The sequence below is a fragment of the Lissotriton vulgaris genome, chromosome 4_1, assembly GCF_964263255.1.
Source record: "Lissotriton vulgaris chromosome 4_1, aLisVul1.2, whole genome shotgun sequence".
NCBI classification, from domain to species: domain Eukaryota; kingdom Metazoa; phylum Chordata; class Amphibia; order Caudata; family Salamandridae; genus Lissotriton; species Lissotriton vulgaris.
Window position 1 is genome coordinate 811,593,504 of NC_141691.1, and position 17,684 is coordinate 811,611,187.

The following is a 17,684-nucleotide window of genomic DNA, read 5'->3' on the forward strand; positions in this document are numbered from 1 at the left end:
CACGAAAGTGACGGCGGTGGTTGCAGTTCATCTGCGCAGATTAGGAGTTCCAGTCTTCCCCTATCTTGACGACTGGTTGTTGAAGGCGGGCTCGCCCCAAACAGTCATCTCCCACCTCCAGACTATGGCGGACCTCCTGCATTCGCTGGGGTTCTCCATCAACGTGCTAAAGTCACACCTGAGTCCCTCCCAGAAGCTCCTCTTCATAGGAGCGGGTCTGGACTAGGCGCAGTTTCGGGTTTATCCTCCCGAGCAGCTGATTCGAGATAGTCAGGCTCTGATTCCGATCTTTCAGCCTTTATCCCGAGTTTCAGTCAGGATGGCCCTACGGCTGCTTGGTCTGATGGCCTCCTGCATCCTGCTGTTACATCACGCCTGGTGGCGGATGCGGGCTCTGCAGTGGGACCTGAAGTTCCATTGGGCACAACATCAGGCAACCTTTCCGACCACGTCCTGATCTCGGAGGGCACTGCAAGACAGTTGAAGTGGTGGATCATGTACCGCAATTGGGTCAGTGGCAGATCCCTCTCCTTACCCCAACCGGAGCACACAGTGGTGACGGTTGAGTCCCTCCTTGAATGGGGGGGAGCCACATGGGAGAGGCGGAGATCAGAGGCCTCTGGTCTCCGGCGGAGTCCCGGCTCCATATTAACCTTCTGGAGCTGCAGGCGATCCGACTTGCACTGAAGGCATTCCTTCCCTCTGTCCGGGTAAATGTAGTGCAGGTGTTCAAGGACAACACCACCGCCATGTGGTACTGCAACAAACAGGGCGGGTGGGGTTGTGGACCCTTTGTCAGGAGGCTCTGCGCCTCTGAACATGGCTGGAACATCAGGGCATCACCCTGGTGGTTCAACACCTGGCAAGTTCTCTGAACGCCAGGGCGGACGAACTCAGCCGTCTGTGCATGCTGGATCACGAGTGGCGTCTGAACTCGGACGTGGCGCAAGGTCTCTTTCAGCAATGGGGAGAGCCTTGGTTAGATCTGTTCGCCACCGAAGAGAACGCGCAATGTCATCAGTTCTGTGCGTTGGAATTTCCAAGGCCTCACTCACTCGGCGACGCTTTTCGTAGCGAGTGGAGTTAGGGTCTGTTATACGCCTTTCCGCCTATACCACTTCTGCCCAGAGTGCTGAAGAAGATCAGGCGCGACCGGGCCCATGTCTTCCTTGTGGCTCCGGATTGGGCACGAAGATACTGGTATCCCAAGCTACTCAGTCTGTCAATCGATTCCCCAATTCGACTTCCTCTTCAGGAGGATATTCTGTCGCAGCAACAGGGAACGGTCCTCCACCCGAACCTGTCCAGCCTCCACCTACATGCGTGGAGATTGAGCGGCGACAGTTGATGCCATTTGTCTCGCCTCCTGATGTCTGTGATGTCATTCTGGTAGCCAGGTGTCCCTCCACAAAAACGGTATACACTTGCAGGTGGAACAAATTTGTGGCATGGTGCACAGCAAAGGCTGTGGATCCCCTTTCCGCCTCTCTTTCTGAGGTTCTCCTCTTTCTTCTTTCCATTGCCCAGCAGGGCTCTGCTCTGGGCACCATCAAGGGATATCTTTCATCTGTTTCAGCCTTCTTGAGGCTTCCTGATCAGCCTTCTCTTTTAAAGTCCCCTGTTGTAAATAGATTCCTGAAAGGCATTACTCACGTTTCCCCCTGTTCCCTTTGTGTAATGCCTCACTGGGAATTGGGCGCTAAGAAGGGACGGGAGGTGCACAAACGGACCATCTCACGGTGGGTCGTTTTGTGCATCAAAATCTGTTATTCCTTGGCTAAAAAGGATACTCCTGAGGCGCTGCGCACGCATTCCACTGTGGCCACGGCAGCTACTACTGCCTTGGGACGGGAGTCCATTTGCATGACATTTGTCAGGCAGCTACACGGGCCTCGCTGCACACGTTTGCCAAGCATTACTGGCTGGACAGCCAAGTCCGGAAAGACGGCTTCTTTGACTGTCTGGTGTGATTTTGGTTCACAGACCCACCACCGGGGTTGGTATTGCTGGGGTATCTATTCTAAGGTAAGGAATCTAACACTAACGTATTTCTTTCAGATGCACAAGACTTACCTTCGGTAACGATATATCTGCAAGAAAAATTAGTTGGTGTTAGATTCCTTACCGCCCCACCCATCCTCCCCGTTCTGCGAACCGATATCTAGGGTTTAGGACATTCCTTTTAGGGCCCTAGTTTCTTGGCACCAGTGTCAGTTTCTTGCATGGCTCTGCGTTCCTGGCGCGGGAAAGCTATGTGGAGAACTGACGCCGGCGCACGAGGGCGGTGGCTAAGTACTCTAGCGACGTCATCTCGGCGATCACGACGACTGACGCGGAGCCGCAGACGACGCCTACCAACGAGCAGGGGTACTGCTGACGAAAACTTTCCGGATCCAGTCTGACGCCTGGGGATGTTCTAAGGTAAGGAAGCTAACACTAACTAATGTTTCTTACAGATAAATCGTTACCGAAGGTAAGTAACTTGTGCTATTGGTATTTATCCATCCTGTACCAAAGGCCCACCAGCATATTTGGGTTACAGCTTTTACCAAGAGAAAGGTGAGAACTCAGAACAGTAGAACATGTTTATTATATACTGAATGCCTCTATATGTTTGCCTTTCTAGGGCCGTATTACACATTATCACTGTTTGTGCTTAGCACACCTTTCAAAATGTGTTTTGGGATAATCAGCACAAAACCTATTTCTCTGTGACTGGAAGAGTCTGTCGGACATAATGACATTACTTTCATAGCTTAGCCTTCTGTGTAAAAACGTGGATGAAAACCTTGTTTCATATTTTTCTTCTCTTTCTTATAATTTTTTTATTTCAACAATTAGTTTCTTTTGGAAAATCTTATAGTTGAGTTACAAAACGACCTCCTTGCTAAATTCTCAATTTAGTCTATTTTTCAGAAATGTATAGCTTTCTGGGTTCATACAGTGATTTCACAAACTTTCTCCGCCCAAACCGCAACTAGGTAGAAATTGTAAATATAGGCCATATTGATCACCACTTAAACCGTTTCAAAAACTGTGGGGAAAATTCATTCCCTAACTTTGCCTGTTTACAAACGTTGCCAAGAAGACTATCTTAACACAACAAACCTTTAGTTGATTCCATTTTTAGAGAAAGTTACTTACACACGTTCTTGTACAACACTTTTTTCCTAGTTTGAAACAAAAAATCTGGATTTTGGCATATTTTGGTATGTTAGCTTTTTTATGGTTCATACCCTTGTACCCTTATATAAAAAGTTCCACCTGCATATCTTTTGTGGGAAATATCGCGAAGGCTGTAGAACGAACTGCTCCAACTGTCAAGGGGATGGAAACATCTTAACAGCAAAATGTTTAAGAGGCAGTTTAGAAAGCTGTTTAAGAGTGGGTTTCATACAGCTGCGCCAACTGTGCACCATGGTGTTGGTCTAACACGTTTTGGATTAATCCTTGCATCGCCAAAATCATTGCCATTTACATTCCTGGAAGCCCAGGAGTTCACTTGGCAGTGTACTTTTTAGAATGTGTTTGTCCCCAGTGTCGAATGGCATGCGTTCTTTCAAGCCGCACTAGTTACCACATATTCCTGTGCAGCACACTGGTCATTTTTACTCTTTTGAATCTGCATTTTTTTCATCTCATCTAGATCATGGATAAAATACTTCCACTATCTGGAGCTCTGGATAAGACACGCAAATATCCATATGTTCTTGATATTATAATGCATTGCTGAAACCCCCCCAATTAACCTGTACTTCACATGGGGCAGACTAAAATCTCTTAGCCTCACATCACTACCCCTTACTTGTTTTAAAATACGCCCCTGACCTTCCTTGGATCCTGAGCTGTAGTCAGATCTGCCTAATCCACCTTAGAACCAGGGTCCACACAAAAACTCTGCACCACCAGTCTGTGTATCCCGTCCCCTATCCTGGAATTTCTCTGCACTGTCCAACAAAGCACCAAATGTCACACTCGTTGGTAGTTGTCTTAGATTCCATCATTCAGATCCCACGAATTCAATATAATTTCTTACATCGATGACACGCAACTCATCCTCTCCTACTCCGACGATCCCACCAGCACCAGGAACAACTTCCACAATTGCATGACCAGTGTGGTAGATTGGATGAAGGAAAACTGCCTGCACCTCAATACCAGCAATACAGACCTTCTGAACCAGAACTGCACCTGTGACGACTCCTGGTGGCCCGTAGAGCTCTGTCCCATACCAAGCATGATTGAGGACCCCAGAAACCTCTGAATCATTCTCGACTGCAAACTCACCATGGACTTACTAGTCAACGCTGCCATACCCTCCTTCTTCATAATGCATATTTTACGCAAGACCTTCAAGTGACTCCCCCAGGGCTCAAGGCACACCATCACCCAGGTCCTCATCACAAGTAGACTGGGCTACAGCAACGCAGTCTATGCAGGAATACCAGCGCACCTACTCCAAAGACTCCAGACCATGCAGAACTCTGCCACCAAACTCATCCTGGACCTCCCTTGACGCAAGAAAAAATGCAGGCTGCAACCTGCAAGCAGTGCACACTGCTTGCAGGTTGCAGCCTTCATTTTTTTCTTGGTTCACTTACCGTGTAGCCAACACACGAGTGTAGTGTAGCACCCTTTAGGTTTTTTGTTAATCTTTTTGATTAGATTATTGATATTGGATTGTCCAGAGTGCGCCTCGTTTTCTCGTTCATCTAGAAGCCTACCTTGACGCACCCACATTACTCCACACCCAAGGCAGCTGCACTGGCTCCCGGTCCAGAAAGGTCGCCAGTTCAAACTCCTCACACATGCATTCAAAACACTGCACAACAGCCGACCCTCCTACCTCAACCACTGCCTCAACTTCCATCAACCCACTAGACACCTTTACTCTGCCTCTTCATCTCACCCAAGTACTCCACATACGCAGAAGCAAAGCCGGAGGCCGATCCTTATCCCACCTCGTGGCAAAGTCCTGGAACGACTGCTATCTCCACACCAGGACTTCCATGTTGCTATTGGAATTCCGAAAAAAGCTGAAGACCTGGCACTTCGACTAGCACTCTAGTCCCTCCACTGCCCCTTACTAGACTCAGTTTTCACCTGCCTAGTGCCTGGATGCCCTCACGGGTGATAAGCAGTGCTCTACAAATCCATCAATATAACATAAGATCCCATTTTAGCGGTTTGTTTCTGTATCAAAATAAGCTAGACTAGACGAGAGAGGAGCAACGGACATTGGGACAGTGTCTAGTCCTTCGTATGATGTAGCTATTGCCATAAATGAGTTGGCCGGAAGACTGGATGTTTCCAATGGGCTTTCTGGAGTAATTTGTGTTAAGGAATGAAAATGAGTCTTCTACTAGACCAGTTTATACTGTTAAGGTAGCTCCATAATGAAAGATCAGATCCTATTTCCAAAAATAGCTTGTTCCTGATGTATCTTCATCTGTAAATTACCCCACAGCATGCTCCTACACAACTTAGGCCACAAAACAAACATTGGTCCTTTCAGAACCCCTTGCTTCAGAATTATGGGGGACCTGTGGCAGGATAGCATGACCTGCCTATGGAGCTCTTCTACAGCATTTAAGAGAAGGACCACCTTTCCCACATTTAAGGCTAAACTCTGTTTACTTAGTCTAATCAATTTCATAATTGATTTGATTTATTCAGATTTTTCAAACAATTTGTCAAAATAGTGCTAAAAAGAGCTGCTGTGTGTGCTATACCGAGTCTGCTTGCATTGATACATACAATACTCAATCTATGACATTTACTTTACTGAGATTACGTATTTGTTTGCTCATGAAATATTTTTTAAAGAGAGTTGTGAAACACCTCCTGTCTTTGCCCTGTGGCTTTATTTTTCTATTCGTCTCTAAAACCTGTTTATTCTTTTACCTTTTTTCAACAGTATTATCCCGGGCACTCAGACAATTTGGATCCGAACCTGGGGCTGCTCTCATAACAACTCTGATGGAGAATATATGGCTGGACAGCTGGCTGCATACGGCTACAAAATCACAGGTAACGCCTTACAGTTAGTCCGTATTCAAAGGAAAATAATATTATGGCAGACTGGTATAATCTTCATGACCGAGTTGATGTTTCGAGAATAATCGCGTCTGGTGTCTTGTCACCATACACTTGTGCTCATAAGGTTGTACTCCCAAAATGCGATTTTATTTTTGTTAATTTCAAAAAATAATCTTTTAAACTACACAATAACATGGGCATTTCCAAAAGGACACCAGTCATCCGATATGTAGCCTATCACATTTATTTTGTCAACAGAGGTTTACGTCATTTTATAAGACGTGTATATATATCAGTGAGCTAACATGAAGACATCTTCATGATCTCGGCAACACATTTTGTCATAGGCCTAAATAAACAAGTTTCACATATACATTTTATAGTGGTCTGGTATCTTGGGGACTGAGCAAGTCAATATCGTGTTGTTTCCAGTATGTCAGGTTTCCAGAAGCTCATCACCTGTTCAATCATACATCTGTCAGCAATTGCCTAATCTGTTATGTCTTTAATCCAGTTCTCTATTCTAGGAGGCCTAATAAACAGCCATTTTAATTGCCAATCGGCGTTTAGCCTCTACTGATGTAAAGTGTACATATTATTTCCTTATAGAGTGGCCATGGTATTAGAGTTCTAATGACCAACAAGCTTGTTATAAGTCCATGTTGACACCAACACTCTTCCGACAAATGTCCATCGCTAAAACCAGATTTGGGCAAATCCATGTTGGGTGGAAAAAAGGTTGCATCAGTATCACCACTTTTGGGACATCTCAGCACCTGGTCAGGGTTAAATTTATGTGACATTGGTGGTTTGATATAAAGGTTCTGTGGAGTATATGGAAATGTATTAATGTAACTTTTGTTGTGCCTGTTACTGTGTGTATTGGCGCAATCACAGCCTACCATTCCCCGGTGGACAGTTTTGTACCGCAGACTGCCTCATACTTTTGTCTGACTGTCAGTTGTATTTTGGGTGTGTCACTCCTAATTGAAGTATTTAGCCCCTAAATTACGAGTGTGGGTGACGTGGGAGGCTGCATATGTTTTGTACCGTCCTCCATCACTTATAATGTTAGAAACCATGATTTACACCCACATAATAAATTATTTGAGCTTATTCTTTACTAAGTAACCTATCTTCAATAAACAGGTCCCCCTTTATCCACAAGCATTTCCATATTCATTTCAGTCTATTAAAATTCTAGAAGTACCTCACCTGGGTGCGTAAAGGCTTCTACATTTACATTTATTAAGGAATATCTTTCAGGTATGGAGTGCCATGTTGAACAATTGTTTATTACCACCTAGCTGAAAAAGTATGTCCTGTAAAGTTTCTGTATCTAATTTCACTCTCTGTAACTCCAGCTCCAAGTTTGGGTTTTGATTGAATCAGTTTGCAGGGTATTACATCTGTGTTGCTAAATTAAACCATCTAGATCAAGGACTCTAAGCCCGCCGTCTTCATAATGGCACTGTAGCGTGGTTCATCTTGACTCTACTACTTTTACCACCCCATATCGGAGATGTCGGAATGCTATGCTGTCACTTGGACCCAAGTCGTGAATGAAAATGATACAACACGAGAGCAGATGCAGGCTGCATTGAAACATCATGGCTATAACCATTTCACCTGCAAAATATAGTTTTTTGTTGGCAGAAAGCTATGTATTTCCTCAAGCTTAGGATAATTTCAGTGTTGAGCCCATTCCACCTCTTGCTTATACGATTAATGTATATCCCTAAAGAAATGAATGAATCAGTCTCTTATGTGAGGCCGACCGAAGCAGTGAGTGTTGGGTATCGGGCCCCAGAATTCATAATGGGAACAAGAAAGACTTTATTTCCATTTTCAGCCCTGACCCAACCTCTTTAACAACAATTATCAGGGTGTAGACTGTCGGACATGTCAAATATCTTATCATTTGCATAGAACAATGCTATATGTCTCCATCTGTGGACTTGTATGCTCTTACCACCTAACCTCCTCTAAATTTGCAAGCAGAGTGAAAAGTAAATATTAATGGCATCATCTGTCACCCTGTCTGTTCCCTCTACACAGTTCCCATCCAATTGGTCTTAATTCTGGCGAAGTGTAGTTTACATAGTAGGGCAACTGTTTTACGGAAATATGAGCCAAAGTTAATATGTGCCCACACTTTACACAGGTAATGCCACAACACTGGGTCAAATGATAGTTGCGTTGGCTTCTCATTTCTGTGTCCTGGTAGGTTGAGGGATTGCAACCTAGAACTTTAAGAAGGGTAGCTTGAGGCCCCCCAAATTGTCCATCGCCAAGCAGCCAGTCATGATGCATGTCGAGGAGGAGAACTCTGCAAGTCGTCTGCCTGTAAACAGGACTGGGGCTAAGGCTGCCTGTCTCCCCAATGGGTGAGGAGATTTCATCAAGGGAAATCCAGCGCCAGCTAGCCTGGAGCACCAGCGCCTGCCTGCTTGCCAAGACCAGTGTGCCCTGTGAGGAAGAGCAGAGCACTTGGAGGGAGCGAGGTCCAGTTGTGGAACTTGGCAAGTGGATTCCCATAGCAATGTTTGACGAAGCGGCTGCTGCACCAGTAAGGCTGTTAATTAACGTGTAAGTCACTAGTAGATGGTACTACATGTACCCAAAGGCTTGTAAATTAAATGCTATTAATGGGCCTGCAGCACTCATTGTGCTACCCCCTAAAGTACCCCTTAAAACCGGTCTCGGACATGCCACTGCAGCCTGTTCAATTTTAAATTGCCATTTTGACCTCTATCCCCTTCTACCTTGGGATTTCCTTGAGTGGTATAAAAAATCTGTCTAAACACGTATTTGAAAAGAAGGCGGCACAAACGAATTGTACTGTTTTAAAGCGTTTTGAAACAATATGAAAAAAGCATGCATTAATATGGAACAAGACATATACAGATGAAATTCTAGTGTAATTACAAAAGTGAAACATAAGGGTAGTGAGGTGTATTATACATATATCACAACGTAATACAATGGGTACATAAAAATTACAACATGTAAACAACTACATTAAGGCACAGCGTGAAAACATGGTGGTAGACCCTAGTTTGATGATCATAAATTGCACAATAATCCAAGGGTCAAAACGTCGACGCATAGCTAGAAGCATTACAGTCCACCTAATCATCATAAATATGCGCTTGGAGTCGTCACTTAATTTCACAGAATCTGCAGGGGTACTTAAAAAAAAAAAAGTCTAATTGCACTCACAAGTGAAGGTAAGTAATTTTCTTTATTCCATTACTCCATAAAATCAAACAGTCATCTTACAGAGACCAACAAATTCCTTAAACGTTTCGGTCTTGCTAAGACCTTGGTCACATGTAGACAGGAGTAATGGAATAAAGAGATTTACCTACCTTCACTCGTGAGTGAGATCCGACTTCATTTTGAAGTATTGTGGCTGATGTTGATACGGCATGGCTCTGCCGTTGTAACGGACCCGCACTGCCATAGATGCAGTAGTGGTATCAAGCTAAAAAGGAGCCGCTTTTCGCTTTGTATATATTTATTTATTCAGTGTTTGCTATAGCGCAAACAAGACCCAAGAAATTGGGTGTCAGAGCGCTTTACATCATCATCCCTTTACAATCAGAGGATATTCATTTCTTTAATCACAAGCGTAAGAGCATGTTCAATAGCATTGGCAGATGCTAACCTATGTCCCACCTGCAACATATTGAGAATAAGGAAATCTATAGGTAAAGGTAAAACCTGCCATAAACAATCTTCTGAACCAGAAAATGTCCACTCCTGATATCCTAACTGTCTACGATGGTTGTTATATTGCTACTTTAAAACAAATATCCATTGTTCGGGTTACTTGACTGTGGACAACATCCCTTTAGATCGCCCTAAGGGAGTAACTGTCTTATACCTTACGAAGGACTACTTGAACAGCAGACTGTAGTGGCTCGATGGGTTGTCTGCAGAACTCAGAATAGTCTTATTGTAGCCTGGAGTTAGTTATGGGAGAAATGTTTCCATCAAAATCCCTTAGTCTACTTTTTGAACTGAGGACCAAACATAATTATCCTAATATTCGGTGGAAGCGAATTCCAGATCCTTGGTGCAGCTCCAGTGAACGCTCTGTCGTATGATCTCTTCTGACAGAATTTTATATTTAAATATATATTTATTTACGTGTGTGTATATATATATATATATATCATTAAAAAATTGGCACAAGAAACGTGGATCTTTTGCAGGATCCTCCGAAACCCTAACACCTAATTTGCAGCTGGGGTCCACTTTACCAAGACTGGTAGAAGGGACATTACCTGGACTTAAAGCAGCTAGTGGACTGGTGGATCCAACAAATAACTGTGAATGCAGAGTAAGCTTCAAGCTCTGGTACCACGAACTAAGGGCAGGCTTCTCTGACCCATGTACCAGCTATGAAGGATTCGCTGATAATGCTGTAATATTGGCACGGGCCCGCAGCTTATCCTGGGTTTGCGGTACATACGCATAAAGCTTGCCATAGATCCACGGTTCAAAATGGGAATCTGAATTAAAAAAAAAGAAATTTTTTATAAATAGTGCTTGACCAAAGACCAAAACACACAAAAAACGCTTTTTTTTCTTTTCTTTTCTCTCTTTTACGCTGCTCTTCAACAACTTAATCTGTTCATCTTTCTAGGTGTCATTCTCATTTTGCTTTCACCCATCACAGCATGTGCAGTGGGTCAATTCCCTTCAGCCATCGGTTGTCTTCATTGTGAATGACTGCTTTTTGCTTGTCGTGCACATTATCTTTGAAAGTAGTCCACCTCAGTTCTAAGAGATGTGGCCGAATCTAATCTTTTGTTTCTACTTTTATTTCATGTTTTATTTATTTTGTGGAGGGCTATTTTTTTAATGCTTTTTTTGCAATCATATTGACACCTCCTCTACATAGCAGCATTTTTAATTCCGTTTTAGTTTTAAAAATGTAATGTCCATTGCATATGTTTCAAAGAATTGTCACAAACTGGCCAGGGATAGTCCTATTGCTTCTGTCAGTGTTGAAAGAAATTCCATGGCAATTAAGGAATCGAGCAGCTTGTCTCATGGCTATTGGGTTAATGTGTTTTCACACATTTCCTAACTGAACACATTCAGAAAGTACTCATTTCTATTGGGAAATCGAAATCTTCAGATATTCGTCTAACGCACTGCCATATACATTTTTTACAACATAATGTGCTCAAATGCCCTCGCATATGTGCCTCGTTGTGTTGATATTGTTTTGAAGGCGACTGCATTTAGCGATAAGCTGCTGTGAATCTTCATTAAAGGTTTTGTCATTGTATCTCCTGCTATATGGTCGCAGAGTCAATTTTGAAATGTCATACATTATATAAATACTCATTTTAAAATGTCTTACAGCTTAACCTCCAAGTTTTATGGTATTTAGTTTTTTAATATTTGTATATTTTTATAACTTAGTCGGCATCTACTTTTTGTTCCGACTAGCCATCAATAATTTTAACGTCTGTGTAAAGGCAGAGATGAACTCTTTAAACTTCGGAATCTGAGCGAAACACTGATATTGATGGTCGTGTGACCAAATAACAGGAAACATTGAAAAACTCCTCAGCCGTGTGCTAGCTCACTCTGGGAACCAGTAGGACGAGAACTTGGACCTCCTCAACCGTGCGCTAGTTCACTCTGGGAACCAGTAGGAAGAGAACTTGAAGACCTCCTCAGCCCTGCGCAAGCTCACACAGCACCAGTAGGAAGAGAACTTGAAGACCTCCTCAGCTGTTCGCTATCTCACACTGGGCACCAGTAGGAAGAGAACTTGGACCTCCTCAGCCATGCGCTAGCTCACTCTGGGAACCAGTAGGAAGAGAACTTGTAGACCTCCTTAGCCCTGCGCAAGCTCACACTGAGCACCAGTAGGAAGAGAACTTGAAGACCTCCTCAGCCGTGCGCTAGTTCACTCTGGACACCAGTAGGAAAAGAACTTGTAGACCTCCTCAGCCCTGCGCAAGCTCACACTTAGCACCGGTAGGAAGAGAACGTGAAGACCTCATCAGCTGTGCGCTATCTCACACTGGGTACCAGTAGGAAGAGAACTTGAAGACCTCATCAGCTGTGCGCTATCTCACACTGGGCACCAGTAGGAAGAGAACTTGAAGACCTCAGCCGTTCGCTAGCTCACACTGGACACCAGTAGGAAGAGAACTTGAAGACCTCCTCAGCCATGCGGTAGCTCATACTGGGCACCAGTAGGAAGAGAACTTGAAGACCTCAGCCGTGCGCTAGCTCACACTGGACACCAGTAGGAAGAGAACTTGAAGACCTCCTCAGCCATGCGGTAGCTCATACTGGGCACCAGTAGGAAGAGAACTTGAAGACCTCAGCCGTGCGCTAGCTCACAGTGGCACCAGAGGGAAGAGAACTTGAATAACTCCTCAGTTGTGCGCTAGCTCACACCGGACACCAGTAGGAAGAGAACTTGAAGACCTCCTGAGCGTGCGCTATCTCACACCGGACACCAGTAGGAAGATAACTTGTAGACCTTCTCAGCTGTGCGCTAGCTCACATTGGACATCAGTAGGCTCACACTGAACACCAGTAGGAAGAGAACTTGAAGGGCTCCTCAGCCGTGCGCTAGCTCACATTGACACCAGTAGGAAGAGAACTTGAAGACCTCATCAGCTGTGCGCTATCTCACACTGGGCACCTGTAGGAAGAGAACTTGAAGACCTCCTCAGCTGAGAGTTAGCTCACACTGGGCACCAGTAGGAAGAGAACTTGGTTCTGGGTCTCAGATGTTCGTTAAAGCTGATGATCCAGTCATCCCCTTAAACAACTTAGGCGCACCACAAGGAACACTTATTTTTTTGTTAAATAATTATTTTGGAAGGCTGACCTTGCTGGGAGAAGAAACGTATAAATATAAGCAAGACTGTCTGCCTCAGAGGCAGCCAATGAATTTTGAAAAGCAAGTCATACTTTCCCTACAGGCATGCCTTTATGTTTCAGGCAGTAGAAACCTGTAACATGGTACATCCCTATAGGTCAGGCCTAGAGGCCACTTTAGCGGTCTTCCCAGGCCCTATCATGACAAAGGAAAAACACTAAATTAAGACTACATACGCAGAGGGGCTTTGAACCATGCCTCCTTATCCGTCGCTCTTTTCAGCAGTCATTCACGTTTTGCTTTTGCCCATCCCAGCAAATGCCATGGGACAATGGTTCAGCCAATTTCAGTCGTCGGGTCTCCTGCACTGCGAGTGAAGGAATTTTGCCACATCGCATATGCTTATTTATCTGCTTTAAAGTGCAGTTCAGCACCAGTGCTATTGTGTTACTACTTTACTGTGCTAATGTATCTTCTTTCTGTTCATTGTCTTTTATTTATTTTAGTCATCCTCGTGTGCTTAAACTGTGTCAAAGGCAATAGTGCAATTTGTTTGCTCTTTTAAGAACCATATTTTCCCATGATTTGTATTAAAACTAAAAATTGTCTCTTTACATTTTCTAGTTTAACTTGTCTGCTTGGCCTAAGTAGTGCATGATTAAAATGAATATGTGATGGTTATTTAGTTTGTATTTTACGTGAAAATTTTTATTGCCAATATATGGTCACCACATTCAGGCAGTCACATGTTTTATTTTTTTAATGTCTGCATGCAATAATAGAATAAGAAAAAAACTTAAGCCATCATACCAGCTTGCCAATGCCAGACCTGTTGACTTTTAAGTCCATTTTAATATATAAAAGCACTTTAATGTAAAGCATGCATATGCGTTGCTGCGTTATTGGGCCGTGATCAAAACAACGTCATGTTGAATAAGAAATGGAGTATACGTTTTTTAAAGCATTCTAACAGAGTCTCAATGTTTCAGTACTAAACTTCAAGTCAGCTTAATTTGTGTTTGTAAATGCTGCAGCTCTGAAGGTTCGATGGCTCACTGAAAATAAATTGTTGGACTCTAGTCTGAAACTGTTAAAGTCTTTGACCCACATCGCAATATTTTATTGATAGCGCCTAGCTGAGCCTAAAGAAAATATTAACAAAATTATTTTTGGCAGTGTAGTGTAAAGTTGCACTGTTGGTGTAGTAGGTAGGGGGGTGACAGGGCGGGGAGTTGAAAGCAAAATTAATTAATTTTAAAAAGCGCTTAACTTTAATACGCCCGCCGTCTCTCCGTCGCGTTGCCTCTCTTCTCGGCGAGGTCCGCACCAGGAAGCACCCAGGTTTCCATCGCCAATCACAATGCTACAATGCAGCGATGTGATTGGCTCCCCATAGCCAATTGCAGCGTTGTGAGTGGTCTGAGCACTGTGGTTCGATGCTCAGATGGGGACCGGGAGCCTGTGCATGTTCCCCACCAGACTGTGCATTGAGCCTGGCAAGGAAGATGCAAAGTGTGCATGACTGTTTGGCCGGTCCGAGACGGCCAGCCAAGCAGTCATGCACACTTGGAGCATTCAAACCACTCCTCCCCTTTTGACTCCAGCCCCGCACTAACCTAGCCCTAGCCTAACCACTTTCCAACGTATATAATTCTTTTTTTTCACAAGAGAAGTCGGTGGGACTATTTGTAAGCCCCGTTTTAAAAGAACAGTTTCCAGGGATCACATTTTTTCAGTTTATCATGGCCGTGTATTTCTGAAACTTTACGTTTATAGTTCTTCATCTAAACAAATTCGACCAAATTCCTTGTTCTAACAGTAGATGGCGGTACATACCTGTGAATTCGTTTGAGTTTGCAGTAGATGTAAAGTGACCGTTCAAATCCCCGTGCGTGAAGTAATGTACACTTTAGTTTTATAGATCCTGTAACATTAGTAGGTGTATAAAAAAAGTATGTATGGCTTTTAGTGAAATATGTAATAACGTTAACCCTGTGTTTAATTTCCAAATATCTGTGGAAAACTAACTTTTTTACCTTTCCTCTTGAATGTGCGTCAATGCTGCTAAATACTCTGTTAGACCTGCTTAGAGGGCACGGAGCATATGCCAACGGCGCAAGCATTGGCCCACAGAACATTGTGAAGGGCACAAAGGGGCACAGAAGACCCTCACAAATAGAGAAAAGGTCATTTGCATTGCAGCAGTTGCTATTAAAATACACATTTTGAAATTAATAATAGTATACAATCAAATACTAACAAGTTAATCAAAATGGATTTAAAACCTACATAGGAGTGTTGCTGCTCAATATCACTTTTATTTTCTTCTTTCTAAAGGAAAAAAACATTAAAGGTAACTCCTTTCCTGGGCATGGAGCTCCTCACTGAAGAAAAAATGCGCAATCTCTTTAAGACAACTAGGGAATGCCGCAGTCACAATCTGCAGTGCTGCGGGAGGTGGTCCCTTACTGCGGTTACCGTCTGACGACCACCCCATATACCGCGTTGTGTGAGTTGGAGGACCTTCCACTCTATGCTCGGTCCCTACCTATCAAGCGACCAGTCAGAGGCGAGAAGGTCTGTGGAAAGTATGACTCTACTAAAAGTGGTATATTTCACTTAATGTAATCTCTGCTGGAACACAAATACAAGAGGTAATAAACCTCCTACTGCCTCCTTGCTCAGCCAGCTTCCAGGTAACTGTAACAGAATGGAACGCCCCTGTTACTGGGAAGCAAGCACGAGCATACCAACTTCAAAAGACAATAAGAATTCATAACATCACAAATAATTTACTATTACAGAACATAACACATCTTTCTCCCTTTAACAAAATAAAAAATAAAAACTTAATCACTTACAATTTCACGATCTTTTTCAGACAACCATTTAGGTTTACTGCTCAGCTCTCTCCAATATCAATGGTCCCCTCTCTCTGCACATCCATAGTACCACTACTGCCTTCCCTTGCAACCATCCTTCCTTCCAACTCTTGTATCTCAGTACACATCTTCCCTTCTTCAGCACTTTGCACATTTGGATTACTTTCCACAATGCACTCCTCACTCTCCTGTCCTTCCACATCTACTTCCGCATCCCTTCCATATACATCCTAGTCATCACCTGCTGCAGGTTTGTCAGATTCCTTACATCACACTATTGCACTGTTCTTTACTGCAATTTTCTTCAAATGCCAAACTTTGCCATCACTTAGCATGAGAGCATTACTCACAACTTTTATCACCTTCAATAGTTCAGAAAATTGACGTTCCCCTTCCTTACCTTCCAAGCCTTCCTCACCTTAACCATCATGTCAACATCCAGTCTAATGTATTTAGTGTTAGTCCTTGAATCACATTATTCCTTATATTTCCAATGAGTATCCTCTACCTTCTTCCTAATGCATCCAAATCAAAACCAGTTTTAACAGAACGTGAAATCCACCCAGGGTTTGCTTTAGTCCTGGCTTCCCTACCGCGCATAACTTTAAAGCATGAGACCCCCATCTCATCATGTATAGTCGTCCTATAAGCCCACACAGTCTTACTTGTACTTCCCAATTGTCCTTATTATTTACAGTCCATGGCACCGCATTTCTAATCTCTCTGTTGAAGCGCTCAATCACTCCATTGCCGCTAGGATTATACAATACTGTAGTTTATGCTTGATCTTCATTTTAGCAAAGTAATTTTTTGCCTTGCCAGAGAAAAATTGCTCACCATTATCACTAATGAGTTGCCTAGGAAGCCCTTCATTAAGAAACCCCTCATCTAAGAACAGGAACACATCTTTATCAACTCTTTCCACAATTTTAATAACAGGCCATCTTTAAAGTATATAAATCAAGTTAATAATGTACTTCTGCTTTTCACCTATGGGACCCATAATATCAATGGCCACAGTTGCCCATGGACCCTGCGGAACAATAGGTTCACACATCTTAAGGTCCTAAGAGACTTGTTAGAATTCACTCAAGCAAAACCATCCTCCTGGGGCCGATTGAAGCCAATGGGAGAACAGATCAGGATCTTGATTTTGTTGCTCGGTTGTCTAATGAGGCAAAACCTCTTTGGATTATCCAACAAAGTCCTGTGCCATTTGCAAGCACTTTGACAGAGGGCTTTTTAGTGACAGGAAGAGAACGTCACTCGGCTTCAGATAGTGATATCCTCGGCCCAGGGCTTGGACTTTATCCTTGGGAAGGGGGTGGGGTTGTTGTGGGGGTGTTACAGACCTACAAGTAGCATACCTCCCCTCGCATATCGACCCTCAACCAGACAGTGTATTACACAGTCTAGCATTGAGGGGCGATAACACATGCCCCAGCAGCACCCAGGTGAGTCTGCTGCTTCTGTATCAGCCCTGGCTTACACTGTCTGGCAAAATAAACATAGTGCAAAGTAGACTGTTATCTGTCATAGCTTCTAACACTTAGCTTTAACTTTCACAGGAAAATTGTGAAACGTACATAGAGTGCAGCTAGTTGACATTGCACAACACATTTGTACGTATCTTGTGTTGTCGAATGAATGAAAAAGGTTCTTAAAACACAGTAAATATTTCACTGCCATAGAAACGTGTCAAGTGCTAAGCAATGGCTGTGCTTCTGCCTTTTTTCTTTTCATATCTACAAATATCAGCCTTCTTGAAAATTAAAGATGGTGTGATACTTTATAAGTTCATTATTAGAGGTATTCACATTTCTGGTGGCAAAAGCTATATATGAAAATGGTGCTCATATCCCACATCTAATTGGCAGTTTGGAAGTTTATTGCATGAA

General features: G+C 43.4%; 1 protein-coding gene across 1 annotated transcript in view; it reads left to right on the forward strand.

The window, feature by feature from the left end:
* The window catches only part of CDKAL1 (CDKAL1 threonylcarbamoyladenosine tRNA methylthiotransferase), a 2,392,744-nt gene that overhangs the window by 101,985 nt on the left and 2,273,075 nt on the right, over window positions 1–17,684 (forward strand). Inside the window, exon 3 of the mRNA XM_086965147.1 lies at window positions 5,918–6,030. Coding sequence (XP_086821273.1) covers window positions 5,918–6,030 — 113 coding nt within the window. The remainder of the gene's footprint in view (window positions 1–5,917; window positions 6,031–17,684) is intronic.